We start from the raw sequence: 15120 nt of genomic DNA on the forward strand, positions 1-15120 counted from the left end.
TGGATCAGGAGGGGGCCACGCGCCATCTCGCCACGGGGACACCGACCAATCCGCCGGCGCCTGCATCTCCTCGAGCCTCCTGATTGGTCCGCGGACCCCTTCCTAATTTGCATATGGGCCCTGGCCGGCCAATGGGCTTCGCGCTTGGCAGCGGGAGAGAGGAAAGATCGCAGGACCTTATTTCCATTTGCAAGGTGCAGATTCTGCCCCTGCTCGGTCGTTCTTGGAGCACTTTTAATGCAGTTGCAATGCATTTTTTCCCCCTGTGCCTTTCAAAATGGAGTGCCAGGAAGGAATTCAGGCAACATGTTGCATTTCTGCATGCAGTGCCACAGTTAAAGGCAGAAGAAACCTTGCCACTGTGTGGGCAGCAACCCCAAGGAATCTGTGGAACTTCTTGCCACAAGATGTGGTGATGGCATCTGACCTGGATACCTTTTAAAGGGAACTGAACAAATATCTTTGAAGAAAAGTCCATCACAGGTTACAAGCCATGGTGGATCTGTGCCAAATCCTGGTTCTAGAAGGAGGCTACCTCAGATGCAAGGAAGGGCACCAGGATGCAGGTGTCTTCTGTGCTCCCTTAGGCACATGGTGTACCACTGTGAGATACAGGAGGCTGGTCTAGATGGGCTCTTGGCCTGATCCAGCTGGGCTTTTCTTATGTTTTATAGTGGACACACCCTACTGCACTAGTGTAGGCCTTTTTACTGCTGGCAAGCATCAGTACTAAGTAGCTCCAAATTGGATTGTAGCTTCTTATAAGAACATAAGAACAGCCCCACTGGAACAGGCCATAGGCCCATCTAATCCAGCTTCCTGTATCTCACAGCAGCCCACCAAATGCCCCAGGGAGCACACCAGATAACAAGAGACCTCATCCTGGTGGCTTCCCTTGCATCTGGCTTTCTGACATAACCCATTTCTAAAATCAGGAGGTTGCGCATACACATCATGGCTTGTACCCCGTAATGGATTTTTCCTCCAGAAACTTGTCCAATCCCCTTTTAAAGGCGTCTAGGCTAGATGCCAGCACCACATCCTGCGGCAAGGAGTTCCACAGACCGACCACACGCTGAGTAAAGAAATATTTTCTTTTGTCTGTCCTAACCCGCCCAACACTCAATTTTAGTGGATGTCCCCTGGTTCTGGTATTATGTGAGAGTGTAAAAAGCATCTCCCTATCCACTCTGTCCATCCCCTGCATCATTTTGTATGTCTCAATCATGTCCCCCCTCAGGCGCCTCTTTTCTAGGCTGAAGAGCCCAAACGCCGTAGCCTTTCCTCATAAGGAAGGTGCCCCAGCCCCGCAATCATCTTAGTCGCTCTCTTTTGCACCTTTTCCATTTCCACTATGTCTTTTTTGAGATGCGGCGACCAGAACTGGACACAATACTCCAGGTGTGGCCTTACCATCGATTTGTACAACTGAAGTCTGCAATGTGCAATGTACAACTGAAGGCTGAAGAGGCCCAAACGCCGTAGCTTTTCTTCATAAGGAAGGTGCCCCAGCCCCGTAATCATCTTAGTCGCTCTCTTTTGCACCTTTTCCATTTCCACTATGTCTTTTTTGAGATGCGGCGACCAGAACTGAACACAATACTCCAGGTGTGGCCTTACCATTGATTTGTACAACAGCATTATAATATTAGCCGTTTTGTTCTCAATACCCTTCCTAATGATCCCAAGCATAGAATTGGCCTTCTTCACTTCCGCCGCACATTGGGTTGACACTTTCATCGACCTGTCCACCACCACCCCAAGATCTCTCTCCTGATCTGTCACAGACAGCTCAGAACCCATCAGCCTATATCTAAAGTTTTGATTTTTTGCCCCAATGTGCATGACTTTACACTTACTGACATTGAAACGCATCCGCCATTTTGCTGCCCATTCTGCCAGTCTGGAGAGATCCTTCTGGAGCTCCTCACAATCACTTCTGGTCGTCACCACTCGGAAAAGTTTGGTGTCGTCTGCAAACTTTGCAACCTCACTGCTCAACCCTGTCTCCAATCTTGTCACCTTGCTTGAAGAACTGCTCTTGTACTGTGGTGTGAAAGCATTTGCCAAGTACAAAATAGGTTGCATAAGCATTTATTTGCATGTACAAACTAGGATGCATCATCTCATTTACAGTCCTTTTATGTTGCAACATTAATTTCCCACGTGTCATAATTTAACATAGCTTTCTTAAATCTAAGCTTAATCTTACCTATTAAAAACATTTATTAAACACTCAGTGAATGTAATAAAGTGAGAAGGGCCAGGTTGAAAGATCACCCTGCAGAAGATGAATGACACCAAGGTATATCTGGTCAGACCCTGCCCCCAGCAAGCTTTAAAGTAGGTGTGTGTTGGGGGGTGCTAAACTCACCCCCACTGCTCCCCTTTCTCCTTGCTCTCCCTAGATTGGAAAAGGTAGGGAGAGAAAGAAAGAGGATTTGTGGGGGACGAGTGCTGAGCTCCTGGAACAGTAGAGGGGGAAGAAGCAAAGGCTGGTGCATCACTGAATAAGGGGGAAAATATCTGAATGCCACATCAGGCATCAAACAGCCTTATACTGGACTGCTCAAACCGAAATGGTGCCACACACTGAAAGATGCTTGCTGTTTCTGCTGGCCACCATCACCTGCTAACTGAGCAAGAGTCACTTTTTCAAGTGGTGCTCCTCTTATATTTAGCAGGGGGAGAGCAACTTCCCAGTCCCCCCCCCCCCTCCGGAATACGGTCTGGTGTTCTGCATCTTTTTAGATTGTGAACCCTTTTGGGACAGGAAGTCATTTGATTTTTTTTGTAGACTGCTTTGTGAACTTTTTTGTTGTTGTTGAAAAGTGGTATATAAATACTGTTAATAATAATAAGAAATGGAAAGTCTTATGGGGGCAGCAGTGGACACACATCCCTTCAGTACCCTCCAGCTGCTAGGAGGGTATCCACCTCTCAATTAACTTTCCCAGTTCTGGGCACAGGGTGGGGAAGACTGGAAGACCAAGAGGCATGCTGGTTCCCCACTTCTCCCTCACAGTGCCTGGTACCAGGAATGTTAAGACTGCACCATTGGGGAAGTGGAAGACAAACTGCATACCAAAGATGGTGGGTGCTTGTGGGGCCAACCTTAGCAGGTGTCTACAGTGCTGACCATCTTGAACTTTCTTTAATGCAATGCACCTTACAGTGCAACCTTTACTTACTCAGAAATAAGTCAAATTGTGTTCATTGGGGCTTACGCCCAGGAACATTTGTGTAGGATTGGAGCCTTAGGGCCCAATCCTCTGCATGCGTACTCAGAAGTAACTTCTATTATAGTAATTGGAGTTTACTCTCACGTAAGTGTAGATAGGATTGCAGCTTTAAAGGCCCTGACAGATTGCGCACCATCTAAAATCAAGGTAATGTCTGCTTTTTCACTTATTGGCTTAAATATGTCAGTAAGGAGAGCAATACATGGGCTTGCACTAATGGAATATATTTGCATATATTTTCTATAATCCAGCAAAATCTAAGAATCTACCAAGCTCTCAAATTGTTGTAGGTACAGACCAAGTGATAATGGCTTCACTAGGTGTACTGTATTCCTTGGGAGAATAATGTGACTCAAATGTTTAATTGAAACATTTGCACTTGGAAGGTACAAGTTTTAACCTATGATTCCAGGGTCTTTTCAAAACCTTTAGGAGTTCTTCTGGAGTGGCTGAAAAAATTAAATCATTGAGAAAATAACTACTTCAATAAGAGCCCAATAGTTTGGATGTCTACTCAGAAGTAAGTTCCATTATAGTCAATGGGGCTTACTCCCAGGAAAGTGTGGATAGTGTGGATTGCAGCCCCAGTTTTATATTGTGTATGACAAGTTTTAAATGTGTATGATACATTTATACTCTGTTCAGACACCATACTCCGAAAAGTAGGCATTACAGACAAAACTAAAGAAGAGTTCTAATGTTAATTTGTTAGAGTAATACTATTCCTCATAACTTTTTAAAACAAATGCCTTTGCCTTATGACTGGAACAAGTATGAAATTAACTGAAATTGGGTAGGAGGACCACCAGTGACCATTCCCAACAGTTACCTGCACACACTTTTCTTTCAAACTTTTAAAAAAGAGAATTCTTCCCAGATACTTCTTTGTTGATTAGCTTAATCTGAAGTTCCAGTTCATATGTTCAAACTGCAACGTGATTGTCACCTGACATGAAGTCACATATGTACAAGCCTAAGTGGCAGCCGATCTGTGTGATACAATCCCTACACGGCTGTAACAGTTCCAGCCACATTGGCACAATCCTCCTTTTTGTATTGGATGTGACTGTTGTAACTGCAGTCAGGCTAGCTTTTTACAGAAATTGCTTGCTGTGTGACATGATAGCTGGTGTGAAGGGTGAGCACCACCGTGCCCTTGCTGAAGGGCCTGGCCACTTAATGATCCCACTGCTGATCCCTGAAGTAGCTGCCCATCTTCTGTGACAGCAAAGGAACTCTTTCAGCCAAGAGAGGGCCATTCCATCATGGACATCTCCTTGATATCTCATTTACAAATGGGAGTGTTCTCCAGAGATTGCCACTGGGAGCACACAGGGACTTCTACCCAGCCCTCTTCCCATTTGTAGTTTGGATTGGAAGACAGGATAAGGCAAATGTAGCTGCATCAGTGCTGGGAAGAGGGAATGGATGAGGGCAGTGATATGAAGGAAGAGTTTTGCTGCTGTTTATAGCAACAAGGGTTAACCCATTGAAAAAGCAAAGTGAGCCATAATCCTATCACAAACCTGTGGGAGGGGGCCTACAGAGGACACTTTGCCAAGGGTGTCATGAACCTGGAGCCACACCTGATCACTGCATTCAAACAGTCTTGTTTAAAACACCTATGACAGAGATCAAGCGTATTCTTGCCAATAGCAATTGGAGTAACATCCTTTTCTTTTTATGGAGTCTTTTAATAGTGCTTCTATTAACACATCCTGAAATGTACGTAATTGGTCTTGTAATTGAGTAAATGTTAAAGCATTAAAGGTTACACTTATGTTCAGTTTGTAATTAACAATAAATCCTATACATTTAATTGGATGTCCTACTGCTTAATTTACCTTATTTTAATTTGCACTTTATTATTATTTCCTCAGTGTCTACCACTTTACAGGTATTTGTGTTCAATTTTATTTTGTTCTTGTATGCCCAGCTTTCCTGTTCAACCATTTGAGGATAGGCTAAATATGCTAGCAGTGCAATCCCATGCATGTCTATCCTCTAGTAAGGCCCATGAAATTCAATCTTACAGCCTGATCCAACTGCTGGGCAGCCCCAGTCTCCTGCACGCTGCCCTGGCAAAGGCTGTTGTAAACATGCTATAAGACACATTGTGGTGGCTAGAAGATAAAAGGCACTGGTGGGGAGGTGCTAGGCCTCCACACCTGTCGGATGACCGCTGGGACCCATCCACAGTAAGTTCCCTGCTGAGCATCAGGGAGACGTTCCAGGGTGTGTGGAGGCGGTGTTTCTGGGCATGGGGAGGGCAGGCTGGGTGGTTGTTCAGGCCTTGGAGGGGGGTGGGGATGGCAGCAGTGGATACAGCTGCATCCTATCTCCCTCCTCAGGTCTCAGAGCCCTATATGGATCTCCTTGACTAAGCAGATCCGAGTAGACCCATAGATGCTGCGGGGGATCTGACATGGAGTAAGGGAACCAATTTTCTCTTACCCCAAGGAGATCTCTGGCTGCCTCCCTAGCTCAGCAGGATACAGCAGCAGCTGTTTTGGCACCGCTGTACTGTAGGTCAGCAGCCTTCATAGGATTGGGCTGTTAATCCCAGAAATAGAATTGCAATATAAATAATTTGAAGTCCTTTGTAGTTATGTATTTATCTGTTGTTTCATCCAGGTCATTAAAAGAAAAGCTGCTGAACAACCTTGACTTCAGTGGAATTCCAGTGATGAGATTTTTACAATGTGATACTGATCAGTTGAATTTGACTCAACCTTTTTTTAAAGGGTAGTTTACCAGCTAGCTGTATATACATCATACCATACATTCTTCCTGTGGATATTCTTCCTGTCCATTTTTCTTAGGATATCAAACAAATATTTCATGTCAGGCAGGCTGAGGGGTAAATTATTCTGAAATCCAGATACAGGGTTAGAACCAAATAAAAGCAGTAGAAGGCACTTTTGCTTGCATTCAGTGGGGGTCAATTTTCTCTCCATGGTGCAGCCTACCATTCTGCATGATATGTTATTTTAGGGGTCCCTTGGTCCCATGGAGAGGCTTTTTGAGAGTGCAACTGGAAAAGGAATTAGCAACATCTCCCCATGCATCTTCCATTTGAACACTTTCGACTAAGTCACATCATGCTCCCGCTGACTAAAACATGCTCATCAGCAAGGACACACTCTGCAGAAGCTTGACAACCCAGAAGTGTTGATGGTTTAAGGGACGGGTGGCCAAACTCTGACCAGGGGCTACTTGCGGCCCTTGAGAACTCCCAATCTGGCCCGGGGGTAGCCCCCAGTCTCCAATGAGCCTCTGGCCCTCTGGAGACTTGCTGGAGCCCTTGCTGGCCAAATGCAACCTCTCTCAGTGTGAGGACATCTGTTTGACCTCTCGCATGAGCTGTGAATGAGGGCTCCTTCCACTGCTTGCTGTTTCATGTCTGTGATGCAGCAGCAAAGGAAAGGCTGGTCTTGCTTTGTGTAAGGCCTGAAGGCCTTGAGCTATTGCAAGATCATTGTTCATTCATGTAAGTTCCATCTCTAAAATATTCATTTATGTAAATGTATGTAAATCTATTCAAATTTGAAAAGTAAATTAATTCTTTTTTTATTCCCAGCCCCTGACACAGTGTCAGAGAGATGATGTGACCCTCCTGCCAAAAAGTTTGGACACCCCTGGTTTAAGGTGTCATTTTGCATCTACCAAAAATTGGGTCATGAACAGTTTGAGAAATGTTGACTTAGAATATGCTATAACATCTAAAACTGTACAAAAAGCACCTCAAATTAAATAAAAATCATCTCCTTAATTTTGTTCCCTTAATTTGAAATACATTAAAATCGCAATTTTTATATTTGCGTACTTTATTCAATCAATCAATAAGAGACTTCAAAACATTTTATCGTTGGACTTGTAATGAGAACATAAGAACATAAGAACAGCCTCGCTGGATCAGACCAAAGGCCCATCTAGTCTAGTTTCCTTTTATTTGTTAAGTATTGCTTACTGTTTATCCAGAATCATAGTGCGGATTCCGAGCCAACAGATCCACCACTGATATGGTATTCTCCCTTAGACACCTGCAGGAGAAATGCAGGGAACAACAACAGCCACTCTTTATAGCCTTCATAGATCTCACGAAGGCCTTCGACCTGGTCAGCAGGGATGGCCTCTTCAAGATTCTCTCCAAGATTGGATGTCCACCCAGGCTCCTCAGCATCATCAGATCCTTCCACAAGGACATGAAGGGCACTGTTGTCTTCGATGGCTCCACATCAGACCCCTTTAACATCCGAAGCAGCGTGAAGCAGGGCTGTGTTCTTGCGCCAACCTTGTTTGGGATTTTCTTCGCTGTCCTGCTGAAGCATGCCTTTGGAACTGCAAAAGAAGGCATCTATCTCTGGACCAGATCAGACGGAAAGCTCTTCAACCTCTCCAGACTGAGAGCAAAGTCCAAAGTCCAGCTGAAATGTCTGCGTGACTTCCTCTTTGCTGACGATGCAGCTGTCACTACCCACTCTGCCAAAGATCTCCAGCAGCTCATGGATCGTTTTAGCAAGGCCTGCCAAGATTTTGGACTGACGATCAGCCTTAAGAAAACACAGGTCATGGTTCAGGATGTGGATTCACCTCCCTGTATTACAATCTCTGCGCATGAACTGGAGGTTGTCCATGACTTTGTGTACCTTGGCTCAACGATCTCCGACACTCTTTCTCTCGATACCGAGCTAAACAAACGCATCGGTAAAGCAGCTACCATGTTTTCCAGACTCACAAAGAGAGTCTGGTCCAACATGAAGCTGACGGAACATACCAAGATCCAGGTCTACAGAGCTTGTGTCCTGAGTAAACTTCTGTACTGCAGCAAGTCATGGACTCTTCGCTCACAACAGGAGAGGAAACTGAACGCTTTCCACATGCGCTGCCTCTGACGCATTCTCGGCATCACCTGGCAGGACAAAGTTCCAAACAACACAGTCCTGGAACGTGCTGGAATCCCTAGCATGTACGCACTGCTGAAACAGAGACGCCTGCGTTGACTCGGTCATGTCGTGAGAATGGATGATGGCCGGATCCCAAAGGATCTCCTCTATAGAGAACTAGTGCAAGGAAAGCGCCCTACAGGTAGACCACAGCTGTGATACAAGGACATCTGCAAGAGGGATCTGAAGGCCTTAGGAGTGGACCTCAACAAGTGGGAAACCCTGGCCTCTGAGCGGCCCGCTTGGAGGCAGGTTGTTCAGCATGGCCTTTCCCAGTTTGAAGAGACACTTGGCCAACAGTCTGAGGCTAAGAGGCAAAGAAGGATGGCCCATAGCCAGGGAGACAGACCAGGGACAGACTGCACTTGTTCTCAGTGTGGAAGGGACTGTCACTCCCGAATTGGCCTTTTCAGCCACACTAGACACTGTTCCAGAACCACCTTTCAGAGCGCGATACCATGGTCTTTCGAGACTGAAGGTTGCCAACAATTGCTTACTGTATTATGAAGTATTACTGATTGTTGATAATCACTGTTTTCCTATTGTCTATTTTGATAGTGACTCATTACTATTTAATTATAATAATTATGATTTCATTATAGTGTTATTATCTATGTCATAGTGAAACCACATTGGCGTGCTGATAGGTAGGTATGTTTTTTTTTGGAACTCCTGTAACCTAGGGGCTCTACGTGCAGATTTGTTGAAAATATTTGGGGGAAACAGTCCCTCATGATCCCCCATCTCCAAATGCCCACACTAGCCTTGGCCATTAGGAATCTTCTGGCTCTTGACCTTGGCATCTATATGCTGTGAATGGGCCCAGATGATAAGGGAGGAGATTGATATGTTAGACTGAAATGGGAGTTAGCCTGCCATCCACACCCTCATCCACTTTAGCTAAAGTACAATAGTTTAATGGCAGTTTGGAGCTGGCTGATCATACACCCATAAGAATCAGAAACACTCTGCCAGACAATCTTGGCAATCTGCCTAGGCAATCTTGTAGAGGGCTGGCAACATCATAGGTAGGAATTTATGTTAATTTTTATTTTAAAACATTTTTATTTCACTCTCCCCTCCCAAGAAGGAAGTGCCCAAGGCACTTGTAATTAAAAAAAATTATAGCAATAAAAGCAATAACAATAAATTGGCACAACAGCCCCCCTTCCCATAAAATCCAAATTCATTTGAAGGGCATCCAAAGAGAACACTTAAACCAACATCAGTCAGCAGGGAGAAACCAAACTTCAGGTGCTTGGCAAAAAAGAACAGTTTTTAAACAGTATTTAAGAAAGACAACCTGATCTCTTGGGGCTGAGAATTCTACATAATGCTACTGGACAAAAGAGGCACCTTTTATAGTAACTTATATTTAGCAGGGGGAGAACAACTGTCCCTCTTCACTCCAGCATGGTGTGTTTTCCAGTGGCTGTTGCGGTGTCTCTTCTTTTATTTTTATTTTTAAGACTGTGATCCCACTGGGGACAGGGAACCATTTATGGATTTATTTTAGTATGTAAACCAGTTTGTAAATGACTCTTGTTGAAAAGTGGTATATAAGTATTCTTAATAATAATGATTGCCACCATGGAAAAGGAGCTCTCTCTTGTCCATGCCAACTGTACCTCTGATTGTGGCAGGACACATAGGAGAATTTCATTAGCTGACCGCAGGGGATGGGCTGTTATGTTTTTGTGGGATTGCAGCCTGTTCTCCCCACTTTCAGCCTATCAATGTTCCTTTGGTTTCTGTGCCTGCCTTGTCCTCGGAGAGATAAGGTTCACAAAATGTGTGGCATCATTACCAGATAGTCACTTGACCAGTGACTTGACCAGATATTTATCAGGCCAACTTACCGGTGGTTTACAATGGCAGAGGAAGTTACTGGTTCTCTAAAACAGATATTAAGCTGGGATATAAGGGGCTGGTTCAGATGTTATATTTATTGCCCAAGCCAACCCCCCACCCAATTATAGACATGTATGCTCATGCTGCATGCATGCCCTGACCACTCACTTTCTTGTTATTTTCTGAAAACATTCAAACCACCACACCAGCACAATTACAGAAAGTAACTTGGGAGGAAGCAGAAGAGATAAGAAGTATGTGCAGTGTGATCACACATGCCTGTAATTATGGGGGGCTGGTTGGGAGGTATATGTATCACCCAACCAACCCAATGTGATGAGATTTCTGTTTTTTTTATGGATTACCTTTCTTGTTGCACCAATCAAAACCAATCATATTATATTACCATATTACCAATCAAAACCAATCATATTATAAAGCTAATATTATAATGCCGTTGTACAGATCTATGGTAAGGCCACCCCTGTTACTGTGTCCAGTTCTGGTTGCCGCATCTCAAAAAGGATATAGTGGAAATGGAAAAGGTGCAAAAGAGGGCAACTAAGATGATTACTGGGCTGGGGCACCTTCTTTATGAGGAAAGGCTACGGCATTTGGGCCTCTTCAGCCTAGAAAAGAGGCGCCTGAGGGGGGACGTGATTGAGACATACAAAATTATGCAGGGGATGGACAGAGTGGATAGAGAGATGCTCTTTACACTCTCATATAACACCAGAACCAGGAACATACATCATGCAACCTCCTGATTTTAGAAATGGGCTATGTCAGAATGCCAGATGCAAGGGAGGGCACCAGGATGCAGGTCTCTTGTTATCTGGTGTGCTCCTAGGGGCATTTGGTGGGCCGCTGTGAGATACAGGAAGCTGGACTAGATAGGCCTATGGCCTGATCCAGCTGGGCCATATCTTCTCATATCTTAAGAAGACCCCAGTGACTGGCCCTCCACCACAGGATGCAGCACACACCCTACTGGCACAACTGCACCAGCACTGGAAAATTGGATAGGATTGCTGTGAGATACAGGATAGGACTGGGCCCTTTGTTTTTTTATGAGGCTGCCACTTTTGTAAGGCAAGGTATGTGAGATACAGGAAGCTGGACTAGATGGGCCTATGGCCTGATCCAGTGGGGCTGTTCTTATGTTCTTATCATGGCTTGTAACCTGGGGCTGCATTGTGGCTACACCGGAGTTGGAAAGTTGCATAGGATTGGGCCCAAAATCTACTGTGCAGATTGAAAAACAAGAAATCCGAACTGCTCCTTAAAAATGAGCAACTTTAAAATTACTATTATTTTTATTATTTTAACCCTGCAATCCTGTACACATTTACACAGGATTCACAGCCCAATCCTATGCATGTCTACTCAGAAGTAAGTCCCATTAGATTCAGAAGGGCTTACTCCCAGGAAAGCGTGGGCAGGGTTGGGCTGCCAGTCCCTGCCTTACCACTGAACTTGCTTTCTGAATAAACATGCACAAGGGCAGACCACCCACTAGTTAATCTGAATGGCATCATCTATTGCCAGGCAGGCTGGGTGGCAGCACCCAAACAGTAATTATCCTTTCTTTCCAGCCAACATCACCTTCCTGCTTGCCCAGCCCCTTGGCAGCCAGCAGAGTCACTCACCCGCCCGCCGCACTGCAGCGTTCTGATGGGCACCGCGATACACCTGTCTTGTCCGGGCAGGTGTGCGGAGGACTACGACCCCCAGAGTGCACCGGGCTTCAGCCTTACCTGGAGGGCGGGGGTGGTGTCTGAGGGACGCGGTTTGACTCGGTGGCGGGAGAGCTCGCCTCACAGGAGCCCAGAGGCGTCCTGAGGAGCCATGGGGGAGGGAGGCGACGCCTCTGACACCGACAGCGACGAGACCCTCATTGAGGACTCCGTGGCTGAGACTGAGAGCGACCTCGAAGAAGAAGAGCTCAGGGGAAAGAGGTGATAAGTAGACTCGTAGCATAGGCGCTCGTGTGAACGCTCCTGACACGTTACACTGGGGGACTACACGCAGGCTTTGGACTCTTGTAGGGCTGAGTCTGGTCCTGCTCTGGTGCGAATGCAGAATCCACTGACTTCTCTTGGTGTGTCACCACCTGGTTTTAGAAGGAGGCTACCTCAGAATGCCCAGTGTGTGTTATTAATCTGAGGAACTCCTTGCCACATGATGTGGTGGTGGCACCTGGCCTACATTCCTTTCAAAGAGGCTTGGCCAGATTGATGGAGGAAAAATCTTTCATGTTTTACAAGCCATTGATGGATATGTGCTACCTCCTGGTTTTAGAAGGAGGCTACCTCAGTGCCCAGTGTGTGTTATTAATCTGAGGAACTCCTTACCACATTATGTGGTGGTGGCACCTGGCCTACATTCCTTTCAAAGAGGCTTGGCCAGATTGATGGAGGAAAAGTTCTTTCACAGGTTACAAGCCATGATGGGTATGTGCCACCTCCTGATTTCAGAAATAGGCTACCTCAGAAAGCCAAATACAAGGGAGGGCATCAGGATGCAGGTCCATTGTGGTCTTGGGTGATCCCTGAGGCATCTGGTGGGCCACTGTGAGATACAGGAGGCTGGATTAGATGGGCCTTTGGCCTGATCCAGCAGGGTTCTAATGTTCTCTTCTGCCCTGACAAAAATTCACTCATGACATCAATAGTTTTTTCCAAAATTCAAAGTGATGTGTATATGACTAGAAACACACCCAATAAAGCAATAGTTAACCCTCTGCTATAATCAAAAGGCTAGGCTATCCCCACCCCAAAATAATATATATATTACTCCTGGGACCCAATCAAGGTACTGGTTTTATCTTTAAAGCCGTGCATAGCCTGGATCCCTAGCACTTAAGAAATGATTATTAACAGTATTTATATACCGCTTTTCAACTTCAAGTTCACAAAGCGGTTTACAGAGAAAAATCAAATAACTAAATGGCTCCCTGTCCTAAAAGGGCTCACAATCTAAAAAGATGCAAATGAATACCAGCAGACAGCCACTAGAACAGACAGTGCTGGGGTGAGGTGGGCCAGTTACTTTCCCCCTGCTAAAAAAAGGAGCACCCACTTGAAAAAGTGCCTCTTACCCAATTAGCAGGGGTACAGGGATTGATCCCGCTGTTGACTGCCACTTGCAAATACAATATATGAACCATATATACATAGTTTTAATTATTTTAGCACTGTTTTTAGCATATTTAAATATTATTGTAAGCTGCCTTGAGGGGTCTTTAAGTGGGTTGGAAAGGCAGGGTATAAATCTCTTATATAATGTTTTTAGTATTGTTTTATTTGTAAGCTGCCTTGAGTGCCCTTTATGGGATAGAAAGGCAAGATATACATTCTATAAATTAATTAATTAATTAATTAATTAAAGTCTACCATCATGATGTCCCACACATGCATGGATTTATTTAACATGTAAAGAATGTCTATAAGGATCTTGTGAACAGAACATACACTTGTATTGTAGGTTCTGTTTGCAAGTTTGATGAACCCATGGAGGTAATGGGTATGACCAATAGATGCAATCCCATTCTCCTGCCCACACCACTGGACATATCCCACAGACATTTCATATTAGTGACTTTTCTTGCCAAGATTCTATTGTCTTAAGTTACTGTAACTAACAATATTACAGTAATGCTCCTGGGTGCTGAAACTGGCTAAGCCATGTTTATGGCATGTTTTTGCACACATAAGTGTCTGGGACATTGTTACAGAAGAGTCATAGTCAACTCATGGTGACCTCTTCTACTAGCATGTGGCATCACGACTGTGTTCTGACACCTTCCCTGGATGCTTGGTGATGACATTTTATATCATCAACTTCTACATTGCTGAGTTCCATGCTGTTCAGAGCTTACAGGGAACACTGGCTTAGACAACAACATGCTCTGTATAAAGTGCCGTATACCCCTCCCCCCTGCAATTTTACCGTCCATGGAAATTCAGTTATGTGGTGGCCCACCAATGTGATGGCCTAGTGTTAGCTCAACATTGGCCCAGTGTGCAAGGAGACAGGTTTGAGCCTAGCCAAGGGGCTTGCATAACCAACAGTACACACACCTTTTGGATGACTGGCCAGAATCACCCATTGCAAGGATAAAAGGGCCTCACTGCAGCAGCCCACCAATTCAGTCCCCCCCCCACCATGCCTTTTATATCATTGCTGACACCTGCTGCACAATAGCCACAGCATAGCTGTCATTACGTTGCCCTCCCTCATCTCCCAGGATGAGAAGGAATTTCAATTTACTGAAAAAGTAACAACAAATGTGATCAAGTCAAAGTTTTTACTGCACAGCCTCAGAGGTGGAGTAGCATCTGAAACATTAACATATATCTACAGTTACCAACCATCTCATTGCAGCAGAGTTCTTGTGCCTCTGAAAGTTATCTGGCAAAGGGCCAAGTAGTAGGCATCAATTATGTCTGACTTCACCAGTTAGTTCACAGTGGGCGCAATCCTAACCAACTTTCCAGCACTGACATAGCTGTGCCAGTGTGGTGTGCACTGCATCCTCCAGTAGAGAGGCAGTCAAGGGGGCCTCCTCAAGCTAAGAACATGTTTGTTACCTTACCTTGAGGGCTGCATTGTGGCTAAGTCAGTGCTGGAAAGTTGGTTAGGATTGTGCCCGGTCTGTCATGGATTTTGTAAAGCAAAAGGGGCCTGCCTGGAACAAGTAGGTCAGCAACCCCAAGAAGCAACAGCTGGGATCACACTAATCACTGCTGCCAGGCATGTTGTGGGCTTCCCTTGTGGCCTGCACAGTTGGCCAAGTGTCCATTTTCTTGGTCGGACAGCTACCTATGGAGAGTAAAGAGAAACACAGAGGTTGTAGCAAGACACAGGCAGCACCAACTTCACATGCTGTCTCACATGTATAGTCAGTGTTTGTGAGGCAAAGTCATGCTACCCAGGTGCACATGCAGGAGTGCCCTATTCGGAGTAAGAGTGTGATGGCTCAGAGCATTACCTTTCCTCCTTCGGTGTAGGTTGCCATGGAACCTGGGTGAAAAAGACTGTGTTATAGCATCCAGAACATATTAATATAACATGGTGAG

At 45.2% G+C, this 15120-nt stretch overlaps 1 protein-coding gene across 1 annotated transcript in view; it reads left to right on the top strand.

Moving 5' to 3' along the window:
- The first annotated feature begins 11887 nt into the window (after nucleotides 1-11887).
- The window catches only part of ANKRD31 (ankyrin repeat domain 31), an 84057-nt gene continuing 80824 nt past the window's right edge, over nucleotides 11888-15120 (top strand). Inside the window, exon 1 of the mRNA XM_066612544.1 lies at nucleotides 11888-11997. Coding sequence (XP_066468641.1) covers nucleotides 11888-11997 — 110 coding nt within the window. The remainder of the gene's footprint in view (nucleotides 11998-15120) is intronic.

This window comes from Tiliqua scincoides, chromosome 2 (genome assembly GCF_035046505.1).
Source record: "Tiliqua scincoides isolate rTilSci1 chromosome 2, rTilSci1.hap2, whole genome shotgun sequence".
Lineage (NCBI taxonomy): Eukaryota > Metazoa > Chordata > Lepidosauria > Squamata > Scincidae > Tiliqua > Tiliqua scincoides.